The sequence below is a fragment of the Rhinoraja longicauda genome, chromosome 38 (genome assembly GCF_053455715.1).
Source record: "Rhinoraja longicauda isolate Sanriku21f chromosome 38, sRhiLon1.1, whole genome shotgun sequence".
Lineage (NCBI taxonomy): Eukaryota > Metazoa > Chordata > Chondrichthyes > Rajiformes > Arhynchobatidae > Rhinoraja > Rhinoraja longicauda.
Genome location: NC_135990.1, coordinates 3,290,073 through 3,303,301, shown reverse-complemented (window position 1 = coordinate 3,303,301; position 13,229 = coordinate 3,290,073). Strand labels below are relative to the sequence as shown.

The 13,229-nt window shown below is 44.7% G+C and overlaps 1 protein-coding gene across 1 annotated transcript in view; it reads left to right on the top strand.

The window, feature by feature from the left end:
* The first annotated feature begins 10,057 nt into the window (after window positions 1-10,057).
* The window catches only part of LOC144610824 (dual oxidase 2-like), a 92,569-nt gene continuing 89,397 nt past the window's right edge, over window positions 10,058-13,229 (top strand). Inside the window, exons 1-2 of the mRNA XM_078429749.1 lie at window positions 10,058-10,452; window positions 11,010-11,131. Of these exons, the coding sequence (XP_078285875.1) occupies window positions 11,059-11,131 (73 nt within the window). The 5' untranslated portion in view covers window positions 10,058-10,452; window positions 11,010-11,058. The remainder of the gene's footprint in view (window positions 10,453-11,009; window positions 11,132-13,229) is intronic.

Sequence of the window (13,229 nt, the reverse complement as noted above, 5' to 3'; positions counted from 1 at the left end):
GCAATGAAGGATCCTCAGCGACACTCTGAGAAATAAAGTGTATATATGCTCTGTTGCAGTAAAACATTCAAGATGCATAATTAGAAAACACAGACATAAACAATAGACTTTACGCATAATTTACCTCCCAAACAACTTAAGGTACATTCATCTTAAAGATAATCAATGTAATTCACTTCGCCTGTCAGTGGTCATAATGTTTTGGCTGATCGGTGTATACACTGTGAATAACTCGATTGTAATCGTGTATTATCTTTCCGCTGACTGGCTAGTATGCAACAAAAGCTTTTCACCACCTCGGTACACGTGACAATAAACTAAACTGAACTATAAAAAGTCTATTTACTTGACCAGTTGATTGGATTTGAGTTTAAGACCTACAGCATGTACAATTCAACACTTGTGCAAAACGTCCCAATGAAAGAACGGTTATTTACACATCAAAATGCCGATTCTCGTGTATATTTTGGCCACTTTCCCAGCATAATGCTGCAAGTAGCCACTGGGTCTTTAATACAAATTACATGTATAAAACAAATTCACAGTCACTTAATTTTTTTTTGGCCATGACTGGTATAATGCAGCAAAAATAATACACGCAAAAAAAAAATTTGTAATCAAAACATGGACAAAATTTGAAATCCTTTATTGAGGAGATTAATATGAGATTATCAATAGCTCAGGCCCTGGCAATTGCTAGCAAAGTATCAATCATCCCCTTTTAGCCTCTTACGGTGTGGGTAAGTGTGAATTTGGACTAATATAAGGAGCAAAACATTACAAAACAAGCATTCTTCAATAATTGTGAAATGTTTATAGAATAGGGCGGTCCTACAACTCTGGTTAATGTCAATGTAAAGGATGTAGCCAAGAATTGTAAACATGCTGAAGATATTTTGGAGTTCTGATGCAGACTCTTGTGTTGAAACATTCTCTTCTGCAGACAAAAAATGCTGGAGTAACTCAGAAGGTCAGGCAGCATCTATGGAGGCAATAGATAATAGATGCAGGAGTAGACCATTCGGCCCTTCGAGCCAGCACCACCATTCAATGTGATCATGGCTGATCATTCTCAATCAGTACCCCGTTCCTGCCTTCTCCCCATACCTTATTCTTAAACTGTGGCCCCTGGTTCTGGACTCCCCCAACATTGGGAACATGTTTCCTGCCTCTAACGTGTCCAACCCCTTAATAATCATATGTTTCGATAAGATCCCCTTTCATCCTTCTGAATACCAGTGTATACAAGCCTAGTCGCTCCAGTCTGTCAACATGTCACAGTCCCGCCATTCCGGGAATTAACCCAGTTAACCTACGCTGCACGCCCTCAATAGCAAGAATATCCTTCCTCAAATTGGGAGACCAAAACTGCACATAGTACTCCAGGTGCAGTCTCACTAGGGCCCTGTACAACTGCAGAAGGACCTCTTTGCTCCTATACTCAACTCCTCTTGTCATGAAGGCCAACATTCCATTGCTTTTCTTCACAGCCTGCTGTACCTGCATGCTTCCTTTCAGAGACTGATGCACTAGGACACCCAGATCTCGTTGTACGTCCCCTGTTGCTAACTTGACACCATTCAGATAATAATCTGCCTTCCTATTCTTACCACCAAAGTGGATAACCTCACACTTATCCACATTAAACTGCATCTGCCATGCATCCGCCCACTCCTGTCCAACCTGTCCAAGTCACCCTGCAACCTCATAGCATCTTCCTCACAGTTCACACTACCACCCAGCTTTGTATCATCTGCAAATTTGCTAATGGTACTTTTAATCCCTTCATCCAAGTCATTAATGTATCTTGTAAATAGCTGCGGTCCCAACACCGAGCCTTGCGGTACCCCACTAGTCACTGCCTGCCATTCTGAAAGGGACCCATTTATCCCCACTCTTTGCTTTCTGCCTGTCAACCAATTTTCTATCCATGTCAGTACACTACCTCCAATACCATGTGCTCTAATTTTGTCCACTAATCTCCTATGTGGGACCTTGTCGAAGGCTTTCTGAAAGTCGAGGTACACCACATCCACCGGCTCTCCCCTGTCAATTTTCCTAGTTACATCCTCAAAGAATTCCAGAAGATTAGTCAAGCATGACTTCCCCTCCATAAATCCATGCTGACTCGGAATGATCCTGTTACTGCTATCCAAATGCTCCGCAATTTCGTCTTTTATAATTGACTCCAGCAGCTTCCCCACCACTGATGTCAGACTAACTGGTCTATAATTTCCCGTTTTCTCTCTCCCTCCTTTCTTAAAAAGTGGGATAACACTAGCTACCCTCCAATCCACAGGAACTGATCCTGAATCTATAGAACATTGGAAAATGATCACCAATGCGTCCACAATTTCTACAGCCACCTCCTTAAGCACCCTGGGATGCAGACCATCAGGCCCTGGGGATTTATCAGCCTTGAGTCCCATCAGTCTACCCAACACCATTTCCTGCCTAATGTGAATTTCCTTCAGTTCCTCCGTCACCCTAGGATCTCTGGCCATTAGAACATCTGGGAGATTGTGTGTATCTTTCTTAGTGAAGACAGATCCAAAGTACCAGTTCAACTCATCTGCCATTTCCTTGTTCCCCATAATAAATTCCCCTACTTCTGTCTTCAAGGGACCGACATTTGCCTTGACTATTTTTTCCTCTTCACACACCTAAAAAAGCTTTTACTATCCTCCTTTATATTATTAGCTAGCTTACCCTCGTACCTCATCTTTTCTCCCCGTATTGCCTTTTTAGTTATCTTCTGTTGCTCTTTAAAAGAGTCCCAATCCTCTGGCTTCCCACTCTTTTTTGCTATGTTATCCTTCTTCTCTTTTATTTTTATGCTGTCCTTGACTTCCCTTGTCAGCCACGGGTGCCTCTTACTCCCCTTGGAATCTTTCCTCCTCTTTGGGATAAATTGATCCTGAAACTTCTGCATTATTCCCAGGAATACCTGCCATTGCTGTTCCACTGTCTTCCCTGCTAGGGCCTCCTTCCAGTCAAATCTGGCCAGCTCCTGCCTCATGCCTCTGTAATCCCCTTTGCTATACTGTAATACTGACACTTCCGATTTTCCCTTCTCCCTCTCAATTTGTAGAGTAAAACTTATCATATTGTGATCACTGCCTCCTAATAACTCTTTTACCTTGAGTCCCCTTATCAGATCAGGGTCATTACACAACACTAAATCCAGAATTGCCTTCTCCCTGGTAGGCTCCAGTACAAGCTGTTCTAAGAATCCATCTCGGAGGCACTCCACAAACTCTCTTTCCTGGGGTCCATTACCAACCTGATTTTCCCAGTCTACCTGCGTGTTGAAATCTCCCATAACCGCCGTAGCATTACATTTGCGACATGCCAAATTTAGCTCTTGATTCAACTTGCACCCTATGTCGAGGCTACTGTTTGGGGGCCTGTAGATAACTCCCATTAGGGTCTTTTTACCCTTACAATTCCTCATTTTTATCCATACTTATTCTACATCTCCTGATTCTATGTCACCCCTTGCAAGGGAGTGAATATCATTCCTTACCAACAGAGCGACCCCACCCCCTCTGCCCACCTATCTGCCTTTTCTATACGTTGTGTACCCCTGAATATTTAGTTCCCAGCCCTGGTCCTCTTGTAGCCATGTCTCAGTGATTCCCACAACATCATACTTGCCAATGTCTAACTGAGCCTCAAACTCATCCACTTTATTTTTAATACTTCATGCATTCAAATACAACCTTTAACTTCAGTATTCACCTCCCCCTCACACCGGTCACAATTGGCCCTGACCTTACTCTCTTATCCCATCTAGAACTTCCCTTCCCATTTATTCGAGAGTCGTTTGCAATTTCTCCTGTATTCGCTTCCCCTTTAACTCCATGTTCATAATCCCAATTTGTCAACCCCTCCCTCCCCACTACTTAGTTTAAGGCCACACATTAGCACTAGCAAACCTGCCTGCCAGAATGTTGGTCCCCCTGCTGTTAAGGTGTAACCCATCCCTTTTGTACAGGTCACGCCAACCCCAGAAGAGATCCCAGTGGTCTAGAAATCTAAACCAGCCCCTCAGCCATACATTCATATCCCCGATCTCTCTGTTCCTGCCCTCACCAGCACGAGGTACAGGTAGCAGTCCAGAGACAACCACCTTCGACATCCTACTTCTCAGTCTTCTTCTTAACTCTCTAAACGCACGTTGCAATATCTCCTTCCTCTTCCTCCCTACGTCGTTCGTGCCCACATGCACAACTACTTCCGGTTGATCGCCTTCCCTCGCTAGGATGTTCTGAAGCTGGTCCATGATGTCTTGAACCCTGGCACCAGGGAGGCAACAGACCATCCTCGAGTCCCGCCTGCCGCCACAGAATCTACTGTCCGTACCTCAGACAATGGAGTCACCCACTACTATGGTTCTTCCTGACTTCAGTCTCCCCGGTCAAGTCTCCTTCCCTGGATTAGAGCCACCAACCTGACCGCCACTCGGACTGGAAGCGTCTTCTGCCCCGACAGCTCCCAAGTGGGTGTACCTGTTTGCAATAGGCACAGCCACCAGGGTCTCCTGTAGTCCACGTTCACTCCCCTTTGAAACGGTCTCCCACCTTCGCTCGACCTGGACCCTTGGCGTGACAGCCTCACAGTAGGTCCTGTCCAGCAAACTCTCGCATTCCCGAATGGCCCTGAGGTCATCCAGCTGCTTTTCCAACTCCGCCACACGTCCATTCAGGAGCCGCGCCTGGACACAGTTCTTGCAGGTGTAGCTCCCAGAAGCTCCAGCGATGTCCCTACCATCCCACATCCTGCAGGAAACATACTGCACCAACTTGTCTGCCACTACTTTAGTGTCTAAAAACAAATCAGGCTCAAAGTCAAGTGTGACCTCCTCACCTCAGCCTCCTCGTCAAAGACTCACACTTTTCTCACAGGGCACTTACCTCGACAGGGCTGTACCCCTTGTGCAAGCCTTGTTTATATCAGTCACTAAATTGACTATGGCCAATTTACCAAATTACTCATTTAATTGATCAGCCAATCCACGTACTCACTCCTATCCTGCCTTCCTCTGACGAGCTAGGAGGTATGCGCTTCACTGATTGCCTGAAAGTGTCCCTTTGGCGCTCTTTTTAAATGGATTTTTACCTGCAATTAACACTTACTTTCTTTCAGCCAACGGTCGTCCTTGCTCTTGCTCTCCCGACCTTTACTGGCTGACTGCTAGTGTCCCTTTGGCGCTCTTTTTAAACGGATTTTTACCTGCAATTAACACATACTTTCTTTCAGCCAACGGTCGTCCTTGCTCTTGCTCTCCCGACCTTTACTGGAGCGAAGGAATGGGTGACGTTTCAGGTGTGACTGAAGAAGGGTCTCGACCCGAAACGTCACCCATTCCTTCTCTCCAGAGATGCTGCCTGACCCTCTGAATTAATTCAGCATTAATGCGTCTACCTTCGATTTATACCAGCATCTGCAGTTTTATTTCCTACTTCTCTTCTGCAGATGCTGCTGACCACTGAGTTCTTCCAGCAGTTTGTTATTTTGGTAAAGATCTTTGGAATCTGCGTTGAAATGGCATAGATAAACTCAGCAAAGATTAAACAAAAACTCACAAACAGTTTAACTGTGTCCTAACAAGATTAACTGGCAAGTGTTATGTGATATTGGGTGAGAAAACCTGTACTGTCTGTTAAATCTGTTGCAGTGTGACATGATCTGACTAATGAGTTTCAATGAGAATGAAATTATGCTCATGTGACTTGGATGACATACAAGCTAATTTAGATATTTGAAAAGAACTATCAGTTTCTGGATGTTCATCAGATAGTAGATTAAATCAGAAGAAGCAAGGAACTGCAGATGCCCATTTACAAAAGAAAGATACAGAGTGCTGGAGTAACTCTGGATCAGGCAACATCCCTGGAGAACGTGGATAGATTCGCCTTCTTCTGGAGAATGGTCCTGACCCAAAATGTTACTTATCCATGTTCTCCAGGGATGCTGCCTGAACTATAGGGTCTCCTGTAGCTCACGTTCACTCCCCTTTGAAACAGTCTCCCATCTTCGCTCGACCTGGACCCTTGGCGTGACAGCCTCACAACATGGCGGGAGGAAGAACCAGTTGGCCGGTCGGCCCCAAGAGGGAAGTCACCGAGCCCGGCCCCTGTTCATCCCTCCGAGACCAGAGAGAAGGAATGAGGGAGCGGGCAATGGAGCACATAAGAACAAGGGCTGGAAAGGGAGAGAACCAAGGTTTTCCCCTCCTCGCCCTCAAGTTCGGCTGTGGGAGGCTCCCCCAGGGCACACAAAGGCTGAAGTTGGACTGGGGAGGAGAGGGTTGATGGTTTTCTGGACGATCCAGACAGAGGCGATGCAGCAGCCTGGGGCTCGCCTGGATCAGGCGCCGCTCCAGGAGACCGGTCTGAACTTTGAAAATGTCGCCAAGGCCTGGTGACTCTTGCGTGAACTGTTTCTATACACTTTGCACTAATCGGGCATTGTATTTCGGTATGGCAATCCTCTACTAAACTGCATGCAGAAAATGATTTCCACTGTGCGTCTGTATATGTGATAACAAAGAACTATTAAACCATTAAACTGCAGAGTTCCTCCGGCATTTAGTGTCTCTGACTCAGTTTATGGTTGCCGCCCAACCTGCAGAGCATTTGGACGATGGACAAAATAATTCAGACATTAGCCAAAAATCTATCAGTTTTTGGGCGTTCACCCAATAGTAGATTAAGCCAGTAGAAACAAGGAACAGCAGTTGTCGTTTTACGAAACAAAGACACAGAGTGCTGGAGTAACTCAGGCAGCATCCATGGAGAACATGGATAGGTGAGACCCTTCCTCAGAACTGATGGAGTCAATCAGGTCTGTTTTGACTTTGTATTGGACCTGTGGTTGAGACAACGCAAGAGCTTTGCAGTTCAGAGTGACAAGGAGTTGAACAATACTGCACAAAAGGGTGTTGATTATAAAACGCGAGACTTAACACAAGGTGACACAACCTGACAATCCGGATTTGCATGGAAAGAAATTAATTTCACAACTTAGGATGTGCTGCAGCACTTTATTAATAATAGTGCTCTTGAAATGTAGTGTCCGTTGTATTAAAACTAGCTCAATTATCCAATTGAAAGCTACAAGATTCAAAGAGGGACTCGCAGCCTCAGAAGAGGATAATTCATTTAGGAATCGAAGGGGGGTTGTGTTTGTGTGAAGGGAGGTTGGTTTGGTTTTGTTGGTCTGGGCTGCATCTACAATTCTCTGCAATTTCTTGCGGTTTTGGCCCAAACCAAGGCACGATGCATCCCGATAAAAGGCTTTCGACGGAACATCTGTAGAAATTAGTGAGAGTTGTTGGGGACATGTTACACTTCCTAAGCCTTCTAAGGGGGGGGCTCATTTTGTCGACCTCCCCGTGGTGAGCCCTGTCAACTGACCTCAGTCAGGCGAACGACAACAAACAGAGACAGCAGAAGCAGAAGCAGCTTCATAACTTCTGCCGCCTCAAACGCAAGAAGAAGAAAGCCTTCTAAGGAAGTAGAGGCTTTGGTGTGTTTTAGACAATAGACAATAGGTGCAGGAGTAGGCCATTCGGCCCTTCGAGCCAGCACCGACATTCATTGTGATCATGGCTGATCATCCACAATCAGTACCCCATTCCTGCCTTCTCCCCATACCCCCTGACTCCGCTATCATTAAGAGCTCTATCTAACTGTCTTGAAAGCATCCAGAGAATTGGCCTCCACTGCCTTCTGAGGCAGAGAATTCCACAGATTTACAACTCTGAGTAAAAAAGTTTTTCCTCATCTCCATTCTAAATGGCCTACCCCTTATTATTAAACTGTGGCTCCTGGTTCTGGACTCCCCCAACATTGGGAACATGTTTCCTGCCTCTAACGTGTCCAATACCTTAATAATCTTATATGTTTCAATAAGATCCCCTCTCATCCTTCTAAATTCCAGTGTGTACAAGCCCAGTCGCTCCAGTCTTTCAACAAACGACAGTCCCACCATTGTGGGAATTAACCTAGTTAAGTTCACCCACCCAGAGTGGGATGAGTTGGGCGGAGAGACAATAAGGGGACCGGCTGTGGGAGGGAGATTAACTGGAGATGGAAATGCTACACTAGAGTCATTTCATTGAGGAATAGTCCGGAGTCAAACTTGGTCGGGAATCTTGCACAATCAAACTTTGTAGGCTCTGGTTCCCAGCTTGGGAAGTTTATACAAGATAAGATAGCTTCCATTTTTGATATGACGCCACAGAGTGCACTTTGGACAACAACCCAATGGACCTCTGGCGCAGAACACACCATTGAGTTGTGTGGTTTGAGGCAACTGCTCTCTCTTTCAGCATAACACATGCTTATGAATTTCAGCACGTCCCATTTATTTATAACTCATGAGCCATTAGTTGTGTTGCACGAAGGGATTCCACGTGATGGATGGGCCGCTGGAGGCCCTGCAGCAGCCTGGAGCTCGGCTGGACCGGGCGCCGCTCCAAGAGGCCGAACACGTGGACAATAGACAATAGACAATAGGTGCAGGAGGAAGCCATTCGGCCCTTCGAGCCAGCACCGCCATTCAATGTGATCATGGCTGATCATTCTCAATCAGTACCCCGTTCCTGCCTTCTCCCCATACCCCCTGACTCCGCTATCCTTAAGAGCTCTATCCAGCTCTCTCTTGAATGCATTCAGAGAATTGGCCTCCACTGCCTTCTGAGGCAGAGAATTCCACAAATTTACAACTCTCTGACTGAAAAAGTTTTTCCTCATCTCAGTTCTAAATGGCCTACCCCTTATTCTTAAACTGTGGCCCCTTGTTCTGGACTCCCCCAACATTGGGAACATGTTTCCTGCCCCTAACATGTCCAACCCCTTAATAATCTTATACGTTTCGATAAGGTCTCCTCTCATCCTTCTAAATTCCAGTGTATACAAGGACCGGACGTGGCTGACAGCGGTGGAGCAGCGACGGAGGACACCACGCCCACACTTGGCCAGGCCGACCCTGCAACGCCGCCTGGCCAACAAACCGTCATTGTCAGGTCAAGAACCCTGCCCTTACAACTGGGACGAAGAATGTGCCTAAAACTATGTGTACTGCCTCAGTGTACTACTGCTGTACACTTGTCCTCTAACTGGGATGCTTATCTGATTGCTTATGTATAGTGATACTTGTACTGAACTGTATACAAAATTTCACTCTAGCTTGGTACAGGTTTGGAGGGATATGGACCAAACGCGGGTAGGTGGGACTAGTGTCTCTGGATCGGTTTGATGTTTCAAGTCCGGACCCTTCTTCAGACTGATTCCTTCGAAACTTGCCCCTCAAAGCTATTTAAGAATATATTAAGAACTTTAATTATCCCAGGAGGGAAATTGATCATCGACCATGAAGAGAGAACGGCAGTGTGAAAGGTGGATAGACACAAAAAGCTGGAGTAACTCAGCGGGACAGGCAGCATCTCTGGAGAGAAGCAATGGGTGACGCTTCAGTTCGAGACCCTTCTTCAGACTCAACATTAGAGGCAGGAAACATGTTCCCAATGTTGGGGGAGTCCAGAACCAGGGGCCACAGTTTAAGAATATGGGGTAGGACATTCAGAACGGAAATGAGGAAAAACTTTTTCAGTCAGAGAGTTGCACGTCTGTGGAATTCTCTGCCTCAGAAGGCAGTGGAGGCCAATTCTCTGGATGCTTTCAAGAGAGAGTTAGATAGAGCTCTTAATGATAGCGGAGTCAGGGGTTATGGGGAGAGGGCAGGAACGGGGTACTGATTGTGGATGATCGGTCATGATCACATTGAATGGTGGGGCTGGCTCGAAGGGCCGAATGGCCTACTCCTACACCAATTGTCTATAGCCTATTGTATATTAAGACCAAAGTATCAGGATGAGTTTAAGTCAAGAACGACAAATGTACTTCTGCAGATGGGAAACGGACAAAAAGCACCACACACTTGACAATTCGATGTGCGGGTGGAAGGGTGTCGACCGGAAACGTCACCCATTCCTTCTCTCCAGAGATGCTGCCTGTCCCGCTGAGTTACTCCAGCATTTTGTGCGGACTATTTTCGATGTAAACCAGCATCTGCAGTTCCTTCCTATGCAATTCGATGTGCAGACTCTCATTAGGCGCTGCGGACTGATGCTGTACGAAGGAGAATCGCAATTGGACTTGACATATTTTAAGCAGTGTGTGCATTTTTGTGTTGTTAAATGCCTGAGGGACATCTGTTGCACATTGACTGAGAGCCGCCAAAAAGGTGTGTTCCCTTCGAGTGACAATGCACTTGGCAAAGAATTTATTTCATTCCACATTTCCTCCTGTGCCTCTTTATAAGGAGCATTCAGATCATGCCAAGCTTGGACTTAAGACTAGTTTTTGCCGTCAAGATAGCATGAACAATCTACCCCTCTCTTTGTGAAGCACTGCTTAAGAATAGATATCACGTTTATCTAAGGTATGTTCTGGTTTTCATATTGTTATATATTTTTCATTCCATTATTTGCCTTGAATGTTTCTCGTTGGTGTAGAACAGATTAAACCACTCTGTGTAAAGGCTGCAGTAAGTTAGGGTATATGATATTCATCATGTTAAATCTGGTAAATAATTACTATAGACTTTATTATTACTTAGTTTCTATTCAGAAAATGCCAAATGATTTATTTGGTTATTTGAGATTGTTTTGGGAACTGCAATTTTTACCACTTTTCAAATGCCTTCATAATCTTAAAAGATCTCCAAACTGCTATCAATGCAGTCTTTTCTGTTTTCTCAGAAGGGAACTCTGTTTTGGATCTTTTTCTCAATTATGCATCGTCCTTGAATGTGTTTTTATACTTTCACTGGCACCTCGGTCTTATATAACAATTGAAGTTGAGACTCTTGCTACTGTTTAATGATTGTACTGATGCCAGGCTTAACGTTATTTCAATTAAAAGAGCATTCGCAAATTCGGGATACGTTTCACATCAAAACTTTCTAGTTAATGTCCATCTCTTTACTGTTGTTGACAGACCCATCTGGAGAATCAATGTACATGTAAAAATTCAAACTGTGAAGATCATGACGCCAAGCAATGGTTTTAAACCACTGGCTGTTTTCTGGACTCTCATTCTGTGCTGTCCTTCATTTACCCGTGAGTAATCTAGTTAACACAGCTTAGAAATGAAGCTTCTTGCAAAACTAATACTCCTGTTTATTCTTGGCGTGTCTTTAAATAACGAAAGACCAAATGATATTTGAACCATGGTCCTTGCGTATTGAATCATTGGCGTTGATTTTCTGTCATCATTATATCGTGGTTTTTATTCACTGAACTTGCTTTTTGTTTGTTTATTGTGTTAACTATTCAGCAGTGTGCTGCTGCAAGTAAAAATTTCATTGTTTGGTTTTGGTACATTTGACAATTAAACACACTCTCTTCTCTCTCTTCTCTATTTCTCTCTTTCTTTCTCTTTCCCTTTCTCTCCTTTTCTTTGTCACTCTCTCGTTCTTTCTCTCTCTCTTTCCCTTTTAGAGTCATAGATTCATAGAGTCCTAGAGTGATACAGCGTGGAAACGCCTTTTGGCCCAACTTTCCCCTCACCGGCCAACATGTCCCAGGAACATTAGTCCCACCTACCCGCGTTTGGTCCATATCCCTCCAAACCTGACCTATCCATATACCTGTCAAACTGTTTCTTAAACGTTAGGATAGTCCTTGCCTCAACTACCTCCTCTGGCAGCTTGTGTCAAAAAGTCACCCCTCAGATTCCTATTAAATCTTTTCCCCTTCACCTTAAACCTATGTCCTCTGGTCCTCAATTCATCTACTGTTGGCAAGAGACTTTGTGCATCTACCCAATCTAGCCCTCTCATCATTTTATACACCTCAATAAGATCACCCCTCATCCTCCTGCGCTCCGAGGAATAGAGTCCCAGCCTATTCAACTTCTCCCTATAGCTCAGACCCTCTAGTCCTGGCAACATCCTCGTAAATCTTCTCTGTACCCTTTCCAGCTTGACGACATCTTTCCTATAACATGGAGCCCAGAACGGAACACGATATTCTAAATGCGGCCTCACCAACGTCTTATACAACTGCAACATGACCTCCCTACTTCTACACTCAATACTCTGACTGACGAAGGCCAATGTGGGTCTTCCTTTTGTTTCTCTTTCTCTCTCCCTTTTTCTCATTCTATCTTCCTTTCTTTCTTTCTCTCTCTTTCTCTCCCTCTCTCTCTCCTCCCTCTCAATCCCTCGCTCCTTCGCTCTCGTTATCATTTTGAAGAGGATACTCAGTTATATATGGAGAACCAGCCCGAATGACAAAATGTACATAATACTCCATTTTATAGAATGATAATTCTTCTAGTTGTCATTTAAGGCATCTTAAGGTATCGGGAACTCAGTTACACAAAGATAAATGTGAGAAAATGGAATAGGTAAAAGAATGAAGTCAAGGGTCAAGAGTTTTATTGTCTTATCTCCCAGAAAGAACAATGAAGTTTATCCTTGCAGCAGCACAACCAATTATGTAAACACGGTAAACAATATAATAAATTAGAAAAAAAAGTTCAATGTATGTATATATACACACGCACGCATATGTACACATAAAAAACAAACTAACAATAATAGTGCAATAATAGCAACAATAGTCTACGTAGTTCAGAGCTTATTTGAGGTTGTAGTTTTTAATAGCTTATTGGCTGTAGGGAAGAAGCTATTCCTCATGAGGTCATAAGGAATAGGAGTAGAATTGGGCCATTCGGCCCATCAAGTCTACTCCGCCATTCAATCATCTCTCCCTCCTAACCCCCATTCTCCTGCCCATAACCTCTGACACCTGCACGTTACAGTTTTCAGGCTCCTGTACCTTCTTCCCGATGGCAGGGGTGAAATGAGTGTGTGGCCATGGTGGTGTGGGTCTCTGATGAAGCGAGCTGCATCAGAGTGCTGAGACGGGAGAGGATGGGATGTACGGTTCCATTTCATCCCTTCCGAATGCCCTTGAACTTATCGAGAGTTCCATGCACACATCCTTTGGCAAAATATGTGTCACCTGTTGATGAGAATGCCCATGGATGTGGGATACCTCTCTAGGGGTGCCAACTATCTAGTTACTATTCACTTGGTGCCATCCCGCCACTGGTTGTCCTACTCCAGCACACTCATGTCCAACAATCCTAAGATTTAGCTCTCGGGCTAAAGTAATCAAGGGATATGGGGAGAGGGTAGGAACAGGGTAC